Source organism: Cydia amplana, unplaced genomic scaffold, assembly GCF_948474715.1.
Source record: "Cydia amplana unplaced genomic scaffold, ilCydAmpl1.1 scaffold_32, whole genome shotgun sequence".
Classification (NCBI taxonomy): Eukaryota; Metazoa; Arthropoda; class Insecta; order Lepidoptera; family Tortricidae; genus Cydia; species Cydia amplana.
The window spans coordinates 50,411-63,891 of record NW_026947476.1 but is presented as its reverse complement, the minus strand read 5'-3'; the positions used below and the strand labels follow the sequence as shown (position 1 = coordinate 63,891).

The following is a 13,481-nucleotide window of genomic DNA, read 5'->3' as shown; positions in this document are numbered from 1 at the left end:
TCAGCAGGGTGCTGAGGGGATTCAGAGCTAGGCAGAACCATAGAGGACTCAGACTATCACCCTGAAATATTCCTCGCTCAATCCTTATGAAATCCTGCGGGCCAGGGCGGTCATCCCCGCCTCCTGGTTGACGAAGGACTGTGGTCCACTGCCTCATACACGCGCTTAGAAAGGCTCTCAAAGCTGCATCAACTTTATACAGCTCTAAGACCCTCCCCAGCCATGAATGAGGCACCGAATCATAGGCCTTCTTATAGTCAATCCAGGCGGCTGAGAGGGCCTCCCTGTTCCGCCGGATTTGTTGGCAGATGGTCATGTCTATGAGGAGGAGCTCTTTAGTACCACGGGACCCAACCCAATGTTAACTATTATTATTATGTTAACTTATTTTTTTTAATTACATTTTATTAACGTTCATGAAAAATTTCAGCTGACGCCCATCGAGAAATACGCGATGCGGTGCGTCGAGAGCAGCGAAGCCGGATGCGAGGCGGAGCGGGAGGCGCTCAGCGCCGTGCGGCGCTCGCTCGGCGACTGGGAGCGCCGCCGCCGCGACGCCGACCCGGAGCCCGCCGACGCCGAGCCCGAGCTGACCTACTCGCGCCGCGACGCCGACGCCGAGGTGCGCCCCCGCCGCCGCGCGGCGCCCCCGCCCTCGCCGCCGCCCTCCCCCGCCCCGGGCGAGGACGAGCGGGAGGCGAGGGCGGCCACTCGCGCCACGCGGTCGCGGGGGGGAGTGCACATCGACCTGTGGCGGCTGGACGCGCGCCGCGGCCGCCGGCGGGAGCGGCCCGCGCTGCGCAACGGCGCGCTGGACGCGTGGCCGGCCGAGCCCCGCCCGCCCGACCATAATAAATGATTTGATACGAGCCCGCGTTTTATATTCCTGACGTTGCCGTTTTGGTGCCGCTCGACCGTCCGTGAATGCTTGTGTCCGCGCCCGCCGCCCCGTCGGCCGTCAGGGCCCCGAGTCACCAAAACCGCGACGTCAGGGATGCAACTCGCAAGCATTTACGGGCGGGCGGGCGCCCATCCCGTCCGGGGCGGGCGGCGGCGCGCCGTGCTCGCCTGCCGTCCGCCCGCACTGGACGCTTCCCTACTGATTACGGTTGCCTTTGCGACGCTACACGCGTTTAAAATCATCTAATCTTTTTGATATAACTAGTTGAAACCGAATTTGGCAGCGAGCACTCTTGACCGTTTCGCTAAAGCGCACTGAAATTTTCTCTTTGCACTTTTACCCGGATGGGTGATTATTAGATTATTTTTACTGGTAATATATTTAAGTTTCAGAATACAAACGGGAATTCAAAGTACGTCGCCGGCAAAGTATTATTGGGGAAGCGTCTTTAAAAACGAGCTAAAACAAAATAACAGTGGACGTGCACTTTGCACGCTCCGAGCTACGACGGTCGCTCCCTTCGGACCGGGCGGCCTAGCCGAGGCACGGAATAAATAATAGTACTAAGTACAAAAGACTCGCTCTCTAACAAAACGCGTCTGTTACGATCAGCACAGATATGGCCGCTAGGTGGCGACAGCGCCACGCGCGGCTTATGGCTTATGCTAGCTGTAGCAAAGCGACGAAATCGCGGAGTGAACCACGCCTGGCCAAGGTGACAGTCGCTTGCGCTTCGCCATCGAATCGAATCACTCTTCCATATTAGTGCGACAGCTACTTGCGTTTCGTTCGCTACGGAGCGTTAGCGATCGGCATGTGGTCTACGGGGCCCGTACTGCGCTCTGTCACTGCGGTTACATTCGGTGTCGCAGACGGGAGCAGCCGTGGTAGGCCCAAGTCAAATGAAAGTAACCAGCCATCCGTACCACTGTCAAAGTGGTTAAAAACTTGAAAATAGAAAATTTCAGAGTATATACCCGACGATGAACCTTCTTAGACTCTGTGAATCATTCCATCACATAATTTTTTCAATCATAAAAATTGAAATTTTGTTAGCACACGCCACCGCTTAGTATAATAAATAATATTTGTTTGTGAAGTAACACTATAGTTACAAAAAGAAGAGCGTCGAGTCTACTTTCTGATGATACAGGTGGTCGATCTAACTATATTACTAAGTATACAAGGATAAGTATAACGGCCGTCCGAGAGCGGAACATTTCAAAGGCTATATTAGCGTTGGTGCTGGACTTGCTGCAGGAGGCGATGGGCTAGACTAGACGGTCGAGGAAGAGGCGTCCATTATTTAGGTGACTGGTTTAGGGCAGAGTGGGTCATGCGAAATCTCATGTGGGGTAGACGGGGGAGGTTGCAAATGTCGCGTATTTTTATTTTTCCACAAGAAACTCAAATTGTGAACCGACAAAATTTCACCAAAAGGGGCCTCCCCCTTGGTGAGACTTAAATAATGGACAGCCCCAAAGTGCTGAAAATGTATTCGGTAACAACAAAAAGATCTAAGTGAAGAAAGCGTTTAAGTATGTAGTTACAAATTCCACGTTCAGGGTGGTCTATGGTGGGCCAGAAATGCTGTGTGCGATATTATCCCAGGCAGGCAGTGGTCAACTTGATATTTTGTGAACTTGGCTAACACACTGGTGTCGTGTGTCCAGGTTAACAAAAAAAAATGTGTCTGGTAAGTAAAAATTAAATTTATAATTAAATACGCCTCTATGGATGTAGTAGGTACTTCGTTTGTTATCACATCACTCTAGTACGGCTAATTTCTCTAACAAATTAGCATCCATGTAGCTTAAATTGTAGGAAAGCAAAAATAGAATGGGAAGCAATTTGTCAGGTCAGGTGGATGCTGCCCCAGGTTAATTATTTTTATTTATTAAGGCCCACCATCAGTTACTAACATCTACCTAATACATTTAATTCACGTTAAACCATAAAATCGTCGTCATTATGGCCTTTCAGTATCAAGTTCGCCATTTATTGTTTATTATTCAAAACGAATCGTACTTGTACATAATTGTATATTTTTGTGCATTTAAGTTTAAATAAATAAATTATTTATTTTAGCCACATCGTAGGGATCGAAACGGAACGGGGGATCTAACGCGATTCGTTCTCCGCAGGTGTGGCTGAGCGGCGGCCGCGGCGCCCGCGCCGAGCGGATGCCGGTGAGGATCTATATATCTCTGTAATAATTAACGACGGGAGATTTTAAATTCGGGGCGCGACGCCCCGACGCTCGATATAAATTCACGCGGGGTCGAAGCGACCGCTGACGGTTTCTGCCGCTTGCAGGTCTGGTCCCCGCCCTCCCCGCCCGCCAGCGACGGCGACGGCGAGCCGTACCGGCCCTCGTGGGCGGCCGCGCTGTACCGCGCCGGGCCCGCGCCCGAGCACGCGCTGCCGCCCCCGCCCCGCGCGCGCGCCGCCCCCGGCCCGCCCGCCGCGCCGCCGCACCCCCGCCCGCGCCCGCCGCGCGCGCCGCCCTCGCTGTTCGAGCGCGCCGGCGCGCGCGTGCGCGTGCGGCCCCGCGCGCCGCCCGACCGGCACCGCGACGCGCCGCAGCCCGACTGGGCGCCCGCCGAGGACGCCGCGCTGCGCCGCGCGCTGCGCCTGCAGCGCCTGCCGCCCGACGCGCCGCCCGCGCGCGCGCCCAACTGGGAGTGGGCCGCCGAGCTGGTCGCCGACGCGGCCCGCGCCTACCGCGCGCCGCGCGCCTGCCGCGACCGCCACGAGCGCCTCGCCGCGCCCGACGACCGCCCGGACCGCGAGCGCGACCGCCGGGACCGCCACCAGCGCCGCAGGCAGCGCAAGCCGGGCGCGCGCCGCCGCGCCGACGACGACGCGCCGCGCCCGCCGCTCGCGCGCCTCGACGCCATGCGCGAGGCGGCCGAGCGCCGCCGCGCCGCGCCCAAGCGCCGCCTCGACGACGCCGTCGCGCAGCACCACAACCCCAAGCACGCGCAGCTGCTCGCCGACCACGGCCTCGACTACGACCGCCCGCCGACGCCCATGGAGGTGGCGTCGCGCCGCGCCGACCGCATCGCCAAGGAGAAGTCGAAGGCGGCCGGGGCTGCGGCGCCCGCCGCCTCGCCCGCCGCCCCCGCCGCCCCGCCCGCCGCCGCCCCCGCGGCCCCCTCGGCGCCGGCGGCGGGCGCGCGCGTGGTGGTGGCGGCGCACGCGGCGGCCGGCAAGGCGGAGGCGGCGCGGCGCGCGCGCGCGGCGGGCCCGGGGGCCGCGCAGCCGCAGCAGCTGCTGTACCGCCCCCAGCCGCTGCAGGCGCGACACCACCTCAAGATCCTGCACCACGCCGGGGCGAGCGCGGCGCAGGTATGTCCCGCCTCCGTTTAGCTCGACGGAACGCGACGTTTACCCGTCCCGTCGACTCCTGTCGTAGCGATTAAACCTGTTAAACGATCTTCTTCGTGCGACACGTTTCTGCCCGTCCGTGTAGATCGCCCGCCTTATTTATGTACGTTATTTGGCAGGTCGCGGGCGGGAGCGGCGTGACGGTGGCGAGCGTGGCGGGCGTGGCCGGCGAGAGCGCGCTGCGCACGCTGCAGCTGCAGCAGCTGGCGCTGCGCCGCGGCGCGCTGCCGCCCGCCGCCGCCGCGCCCGTGCCCGCCCCCGCCGCGCAGCAACAGCAGGTTTGTCTACGTGCCGCTCCACTAAAACTACCTACTTGTAAAATTAAATAAAAATACAAAAACATATACTGTATTAACCTAGAAACTCGCAACTTATTATTAATATTTTGTTTGTTATTTTAAGGTGGCCACTGCGGCGGGCGCGCGGCTGCTGGCGCGCGCGGCGGCGCCGCACCCGCACGTGGTGGTGGCGCACACTCCGCACGCGCAGCACGCGCAGCACGCGCAGCACACGCAGCACGCGCAGCACGCGCAGCACGCGCAGCACACGCAGCACGCGCCCGCCGACGCCCGCCACCCGCCGCCCGCCGACCACTGACCGAGTGTACAGAATGGCGGGTATTCTGCCACATGTTGCGCTGCCACATGTTGCGACTCTCGATACCGAAACGTTAACAATAAACATTGACTGATGTTATTTGCTTTTTTTGATTTTCCCCGCCGCTCCTAGGCACCACCACGCATAACAACATCCGTAAGTAACATTGGAAAATCAGTTTAAATTTAGAATTTATTGTGCGAGAATAAGCTGTGTTGCTGAGGCTGCTCGAGGAAACTTACTAAATTACTTTTCAAACGTCACTTAAGATTGCAATGCGTGGCGGGGCCTCCTGGGACTCCTAGTGACTTTAAATGTCCTTGTAAGTAACCGAAGTAAAAGTAACCTACACCTACAAAAAGGGTTGAAGCTTAGAGAATCTAAAAGTGGGACGGTATTCGAGAATCCGAAACTTTTGAAGATAAAGAAAAAACTAATGGTCATAAGTGGACTTAAAAAAAATGTTAATGCCAATCGAATTCAGGATCAAAAGCTTCATAGTACTATGCCTTAAGCCCTTGCTACACGGTCGCCGACAAGCCCCTCAGACCGCGTGGCCTTGGTCTGGACGGACCGTGTAGACAGTTGTTTACAACAAAATTTGACCAAAACTGACCAAGGTCAGACGGTTAGAAGGCTTGTCGGCGACCGTGTAGCAAGGGCTTTATGGGAAACGGTCGAAGAGATAGTTCAGATCCGGAAACCGCTACCAACTTTTAGTATGTTGGTGGGCATGGTATTGGGTCTCCAAAACTGCCGGGAGACAGCGGCGCCGGCCATCTACTTCAGCGGAATGACGTCATTAAAACATCACGGAGCATTGTACTTTAATTTAATGCTTAATTACACACCACCAATGAAGCCTGCCGAATCCCTTGTTTACAAGTTTCACTTAGCAAATTTTGATGATATGAATAATGATTTGTCAAATACAGATTGGGATACATTCTTTAAGGGTTTAAATGTGGACGCCTGTGTAACAAAATTTTACAGCCTATTATATAATTTAATGGATAAACATGTACCTCGTTTTCCTTCAAGGACTTCACGCACAACTCCGGTATGGCATAGTAGACCCTTGAAAAAAATATTAAAAGAAAAAAGAAAATTCCATAAACTATGGAAATGTTTCAAAAATCCTTTAGATTACGAAACGTTTAAAATATTAAGAAAAAGAGCTGAGGCAGTTGAAAAAGATTGTTATAAAAAATACATAGAATTTAGCGAAAATAAAATCGAATATTGTTCCAAGTTTTTCTGGAATTTTGTGAAGTCTACAATTTCAAATAAAGGTATACCACAGACTATGTCTTACAAAGGTGTCTCAGTTTCGGACGGGGAAAGTATTTGTAACATGTTCAGCGAGCATTTTCAATCTGTTTTTGAATTTTCTTCCTTACCGTCTCTGGATATCGATTGTCTAGAACCTCCATTAAAACCGGTTTTTAACATTAATACAATTAATTTAACAAATGACTTAGTTCTCAAATATTTAAAGTTAGTCAATGTAAACAAGGGCGCTGGTCCTGATAGAATTCACCCACTATTAATAAGCAAATGCGCGGACACATTAGTATTTCCTATCACTTGGATTTTCAAACAATCTATAAGTGAAGGACATTTTCCACAAATCTGGAAAACAGCTTGGATAACACCGATACCTAAAGGTAATATCAGTCAGAATATCGAAAATTATAGACCTATTTCAAAATTGTGCCAATTTGGCAAAATATTAGAAAAAATTGTAACCGATCAGCTTTCCTACGCCGTCCGTCGTCATATTAATCCAAACCAGCATGGGTTCTACAAAGGTCGAAGCGTCGAAAGTAATCTTTTGTCTTTTAGCGAGTTTATACGTCATGCCATGGACAATAAATATCAGGTCGATGCAGTGTATACAGATTTCGCAAAGGCGTTTGATAAAATTTCTTATAATACGCTCTTATTAAAACTATGGAACCTTGGTATGCATGGTGACCTTTTCCGGTGGGTTAAATCATACGTAGAAAACAGATCACAAGCGGTAGTACTGGGAGGTTTTTCATCTGTTTTCAAACAGACCACGTCAGGCGTCCCACAGGGATCACATTTGGGCCCATTGTTATTCATTCTGTACATAAATGATATTACGGAGTGTTTGTCCAACTCGAGAGCCCTTCTTTATGCAGATGATACCAAAATTTACAGAGTTATTAAAACGCACACTGACTGTTCTGATTTGCAAGATGATCTGAAAAGATTTGAGGATTACTGTGCCCAAAATAACCTCTTTTTAAATAATGACAAATGTTCCGTAATCACATTTACACGAAAAAAACAGCCCATATTACACAATTATACTTTATGTGGAGGTACTTTAACTCGGCGGGATAGCATACGTGATCTGGGGGTAATAATGGACACAAAATTAACCTTTAATCTTCATATTGATAATATCCTAAATAAAGCGTATAAACAGTTAGGCTTTATTCTTCGCGTCGCAAAACCTTTTCGAAGACCCCAGACGTATAAGTTACTTTATAATAGCTATGTCAGAAGTCGCTTAGAATTTGCTTCTGTAGTATGGAACCCCTGTCATGATGTACACAGAAACAGAATAGAAAGATTACAAAAAATATTCATAAAGGCTCTTGAATTCCGAACAGGTAGAAATTACGAAAGTTACGCCCCCTCCTTAGCCAGTTACAATCTTCAATCTCTTTCCATAAGACGCTCCTGTACTGATTTAATTTTCTTATTCAAAATATTCAATAATTTAGTAGATGCCCCTGAACTTTTAGAAAATATAGATTTACGCGTACCCCGCAGAACAGAACGTAGTTGTCGAAATAAAATGTTATTTAGTATCAAAAGCAGCAGAACTAAACATGCGCAGCACTCATACATTAAACGCACATGTAGGTTGTACAGTTGTAAAGCGCCAAAACGTAGACATATTTAGCAGCTCACTAAGATTGTTTAAAAAATTAGTTTTTTCTTCTTTAAGTATGACCACCTAGATTAAGATTTCCTCACATATCTCGTCACACATACTAGTACATATGCATGTCATTTATACGTAGTAATAAGTTTTTATTATAATATTTGTTTACATATAGGAAACTATAAGTCTATTACTAGAAGAATGTTACTCTATATACTTATCTGTTGTATAAGACTGTTTGTTTCTTAATAAATTAAAAAAAAAATTCAAATGACTCCCACCTCGTTGCGAATATTGCACCCAAACTAAGCATCGCACATACACGTGTGGCGTATTAAATGAAAGCCAATTAAATATACTATATTTAATTTATACAGTGTGTACCGAAATAAACGACAGTTTAAGAGAAATTTACAAAGAAATAAAAATGATGTAAAAAAATATTCGATTATTTGGGTTTTACAACCAAACCAAAAGTCGGACGTTAAAGGCCAGGCCACACCGGATGCGTATGCGTAGACGTGCACGTGCACGTGTGCGTCCAGCTGCGTTGTAGAATACGAATTCTCATAAGAGGCTCACTTCGCTAGTGTTACCTGGAGCGGTGTCTCGCCCATCAACATGATCAACATGATGCAGGCTAGCCTCTGTCTGTTTTTGAGGGGCCCCCTGCGGCTCCGGCGGCTCCGGAGTGCCCTGCTGCTGTTTTGGTAGAACTTCGTGCTGCTCTTGTTGCGCAGATCGTAAACGATTTTTAACTGGTGAATGGAACATTATGTTAATTTTAACGTAAAGTTACGAAATTCAAAAATTTATATTCTCGTAACAGAGCACGATATTGACAAGATATAAAAAGTATAAAATAAAACAATGCAAAGTCTACGTATATTGTGAATTTCAGATTTTTATAGTGATTAATAGTATAGAAATAAAGGGATTACAAAAGATATTCAATTTTAAGAGAAATGTTAATTTTTGATGTCAACGAAGGGTTTTTAAGAAAAGTTTATCCAAAGAAAATATTAAAAACGAAGATCTATCAAATGAAATTAAAATAAGAGAAATCTACCGAGTGGAAATGAAGATAAATTAGTTTTAAAATGATTGCTACTATAACTTCTGCAGGCACCGCTAAATATCGAAGAAATTATAAAATTAAACTATTTTTAAGGATCAGAATAGATAACCGCACGAAACCAATCAACAAATTTATTTTAAAACGAATAAAAGTTACAAGTTAGGTCTTAACTAAATGTCCTAAGTCTAACACTAAGCTACGAATAAATCCTAAGTGAATGGATGGACCGATCCCTATCAAGCGCAACGCCGAAGTGAACGTCCGTGCTCCGGTGTGACTTCCACTTCCCCTCGTCAAGTCGGCGCGTGGTGGCGCGATGTGACGTCGGCGTGGCAAGCAGGACGGACGATCGTGCCTTTTCGCTCTCTTCTAGTGCTGATGGGAAGGCCCCGGTAATACTATGAAGATGTAAGAAGACTATTTATATATATTACACTGTTTTATAGATATAACAAAGGCAGATTTTATTGTGAAGAAAGACTATAAAAAAATTGAAAATTGGGTGAGTTATGATTTTTTTTTAAATGTAGAAAATTTCAGGATCACTAAAAATTGAATATCTCCGTAACCAAAAACAGTACAGAGACAAGAATAGTACCAAAAAATAGCCCTTATTGAGCTTTAAAATTGTGCTAAGTTTCAGAATTTTAAGATAAGATTAGTTGAACAAACTATTGAAAAGTGTGAAAAAGTTAGGTCAAAAGACGACGGAAGCAAAGAGAATTAAGTAGATACAGAGTGTTCTCTTCATAGTCAGGTTTTGAACTCGCTTAAAAACTAATATCGTCGCCGGTACCTTTCGTTCCTGACTAATATACTAGATGGCGTTACTGAGCAGGACATTTTTAGTGTCATCTATTGCCAAGTCGATGAATTTCGGAGTCAAACTATACATGTAGGCGTAACCTGTAAGCATACATTTAGGTACATGTGTGTGTGTCGAGCTCGACCATAGACAAAAAAACTACCATTGCGTATCTTTTTATTTAAACGCAATGTTTTTTCTCTATCAAGTTGTGTTGTAACAATGTACCTATATTTTGTCAAAGGACTGTCTCATTTCAAACATAGACAGAAATCATACTATCTTTGTCTTGCACTAGTACTAGCACCCAACAGAAAAGGTTGAGTATAGTTTTTTTTTGTTCTTATTTACTGACAATTTGGTTTGACCAACTATAACTTGGCATATCATATCTTCAAGACCAATGCCATCTCTTCAATATCTTCAATGCCATTAATACTATAGTGGTCACCATCCACTCGTACATTCTAAGATATCTGCCTATCTGGGCTATAACCGCGAAAATCGAAGTTCGCAAATTGCGGGCATTTGTCTCTGTCTCTCTAATTACGCCTTCATTGGAGTAAAAGAGAAAGATACCCGCAATTTGCGAATTTCGGTTTTCGTGGTAGCTCCTCTGAGAGCCTACCGCGAACACCGAACGTCGCAAATTGCGGACATCTTTCTCTGTCACTCTAATTAAACCTTAGTAACCCTGGCCGCAGACGTACAGGATTTTCATTCGGTTTCCGTACGGAATGACAGGTGGGAACGGGACGAACTACAAATGCATAGCGCTGCCTCGCTTGCACATGTCATTCCGTACGGATAATTCCGTGTGTCCGCAATTTGAGAAGTTCGGCTTTCGTGGTAAGCCCTCTCCACATTCGTGCGCGAAACCGCGAACGCGAGTGTGGAGTCGATTTTCACAGTCAACGAAATCGACACTAAAGCTTTGGATTCCTCCGAAAACGGTGCCGTCATATAGCGGCCGCAAAAGACGGCCGTCTTTACGGTGGCGACATGTGGAAAGTACCACGGCGTCATAACACATCGTCATCCACCAAGGTCAAAGCGGCAAATTTGAAAAATGTAGGCGCGATGGGATAACGTCCCATAGAAAATTTGAATTTCGCGCCTTTTCCTACTGACAAGATTTGCTTCATCATCTATAATTCACTTGGAGGATTAAATATCATCAGAAGAGGAAAATAATCGTAGTACGGAATCATTTATTCAAATCTCGTGTCATTTATTCAAAATGGCGTCACCGCTATCTAATAAAACGTTCACGAAACTATCGACTCACAATATACGTAGACTTTGCATTGTTTTAGGTTAGGTTAGGTTTTTTTTTTTTTTTTCTCTTGTGCCTCCGACGTGATCGGAGATTGTATCAAGCGGTTCTCATGCATACCAGTTCTCGCTTTTCATGCTTCTCGTACTTCCATTCAACATACTTTTTCTTTCTTTCATTCATCTCTTTCGTTCCTGTTGTGGGTAGAGTCCCACCTATCGCTTAATATCTTATTTATTTATTTATATTTATTTTATTGTTATTTAGGACAAATAAGGGGATACGACAGGGGTTTTCTTTATTTATTATCTATTTTACTATTACATTTTTCTTATCTATTACAGTTTTTCTTATGATTACTTTAGTTTTCTTATGTTAATATTACAGACTATTACATTTTCTTATTTACACTTTTATTTAGTTCACATTTTTATCTTATATTTAACATAACAGTTCGACATAACAGACTTTTATTTATACTTGTACTTTATTTGTTTAGATCTCATTAGTTTCACATTTTGCTCTTTTCTTAATGTTTGTATATCTATTTTACATATGTTTTTCTTAAATATACTCAATATATTTCAAAAACATATATTTCTATCTAGTTTTGTTTTTTTCTACGACCCTCTTTACAATTTGCAGGCAGAATTCTAAGAAATTTTCCATCTCTGAGCTGTTCATAATATTTTGCAGGTTGGCGGCAGTTATGTCAAATTTGGTTTTTTGCTCTATTTCGAACCTTTCTTTGCCAAAAACTGGGCATTCGAACAATATATGCGGTAGCGTTTCTTGTTTATTACTATCGCAGATGCACGATGGGCTCTCCTTGCACTTGAATCGGTTCAAGTATTCGGAGAACCCACCGTGCCCCGTCATCAGTTGTGTTTTCAAATTTGTTGGAGTGAATTTCTTTGTCATCCTATATGCCTTTACTGCGTCTGGGAAGAAAAGTTTCGTTATCGATGCCGTTTCGCCAGATTTATACCTCCGGTTCCACTCGTCAAGCGTTGACGTGCGAATGCTACGCTTGACGAACGAGACCGGACATTGGTCGTAGTCTGGTTTTCGCTTGGAGCCTGCAGCTGCTCCCTTAGCCAACTCGTCGGCCCGCTCGTTGCCCTCTAACCCTGCATGAGCTTTAATCCAGTGTAGAGTAACTACTTTACCCTGGAGAGACATGGCTTTTAAGTTCTCCCTGGCTTCTACTGCAAGGGGGTGAAGGCAACTGTGGTTTTGTACTGTTTGGAGGGCCGCCATAGAGTCGCTGTAGATTCCAAACGATTTTTCAGCATATTTCTTTGCTTCTCTTGTGGCTTTACAGAGAGCAAGTAGCTCTGCCTGGTAAACGGTGCAGTATTTTGACAGGGCAAGCTTGTGGGCTTTGGTTTCGGTTTCTCCTTTCCAAATGGAAAGTGAGGCCCCGACACCGCCCCCAATCTTGCTACCATCGGTGAATATTCGTACGTCGAATTCGCTGTTCGAGTTCACATCATCTAGGTTTACCAGGCGAACCACTCCCAACTCTTCGCGCTCTGCGGGGTGAGGCATTTCTATTGCCGGTGCCATCCGTTCAATCTCCCTATCGTCAGGTACTGAGTCAGGCAGGTACTCACCTCGCTTGGCTTCATACAATAGAGCTGCCTCGCGTACTCGGAGGTCTAGAGGGAGTATCCCTGCCAGAATCAGCGCTGAGTTCAGGGAGACAGTACGGTAGGCTTTGCAGATTTTCTGTGCCACTCCACGTTGCACTACTGCCAGCTGCTTTTGTATACCCAGTTTATTCGCAGCGTGCGCCCACACACTACAGCACTATCGGTTCTATAGTTGCCACATATATTATTTTGACTACTTCAGGGTGAAGCCCCCATTCCGTCTTTGCGGCCCTCGACAGTTGCTTGTGCCTTTCTGCAGACATTCGAGACGTGGCTGTTGAACGTCAGCTTGTCGTCGATGGTTACCCCAAGTATTTTTAATTCTTTTGTCATGGCTATGCTGGTCCCACCCATACACAGTCGAGGGGTGTCATACTTAAGCCTCCGCGTGATTACCGTGGCGTTTGTTTTATGTGGTGCAAATCGAAGTTTATTTTTGACTCCCCACTCCTGAGCATGGCTGAGAGCAGCGTTTGCGCGCATTTCTATTTCAAGGGCAGTGTCCCCATCAACGACAAGCACGACGTTGTCCGCAAATGCCTGACAGTAGTATCCCTTTTGCTCGTAGCTTTTTAAGAGCGGGTCCAGAAGCAAGTTCCAAAGGATGGGACCTGCTATCGACCCTTGCACGCATCCTTTGGTGGTGTCCAGGCTGTATTGCTCCCCGGCATATCTGACAGGTACCCTTCGGTTCGTGAGGTAACTATCAATTACGCGTCTTAGTTCGACTGGACAGTTTTCATCTGCCAGGCGGGTCCTTATAGCCGGCCACCAAGCACCATCGAAGGCTCCCTCTATGTCGAGTGATATTAGCGTAATTATCTTCTTTTGATGCAGTTTGCTTTTTATACATTTC

At 46.8% G+C, this 13,481-nt stretch overlaps 2 protein-coding genes across 2 annotated transcripts; one reads left to right on the top strand and one right to left on the bottom strand.

The window, feature by feature from the left end:
- Window positions 1-430: 430 nt before the first annotated feature.
- LOC134661982 (E1A-binding protein p400-like) lies at window positions 431-4,888 on the top strand (the record flags this gene model as incomplete). The annotated part of the gene is made up of 6 exons (XM_063518215.1): window positions 431-622; window positions 3,046-3,090; window positions 3,218-3,369; window positions 3,400-4,252; window positions 4,411-4,569; window positions 4,694-4,888. Coding segments are annotated over 6 exons (1,596 nt in total), but the record flags the coding sequence as incomplete, so codon positions are not given.
- A 3,490-nt stretch (window positions 4,889-8,378) lies between these two features.
- On the bottom strand, window positions 8,379-12,521 carry LOC134661981 (uncharacterized). The gene is made up of 2 exons (XM_063518214.1): window positions 11,774-12,521; window positions 8,379-8,569 (listed from the first exon to the last, which is right to left on the bottom strand). Exons 1-2 carry the CDS (start codon window positions 12,519-12,521, stop codon window positions 8,379-8,381), a joined length of 939 nt encoding a protein of 312 aa, XP_063374284.1.
- Between the last annotated feature and the right edge of the window lie 960 nt (window positions 12,522-13,481).

Coding starts and splice junctions, on each gene's coding strand:
- LOC134661981 (XM_063518214.1), bottom strand. CDS start 12,521: ATGCCTCACCCCGCAGAGCGCGAAGAGTTGGGAGTGGTTCGCCTGGTA. Junction 8,570..11,773: donor CCCATCGTGCATCTGCGATA/GTAATAAACAAG, acceptor TCCATTCACCAG/TTAAAAATCGTTTACGATCT.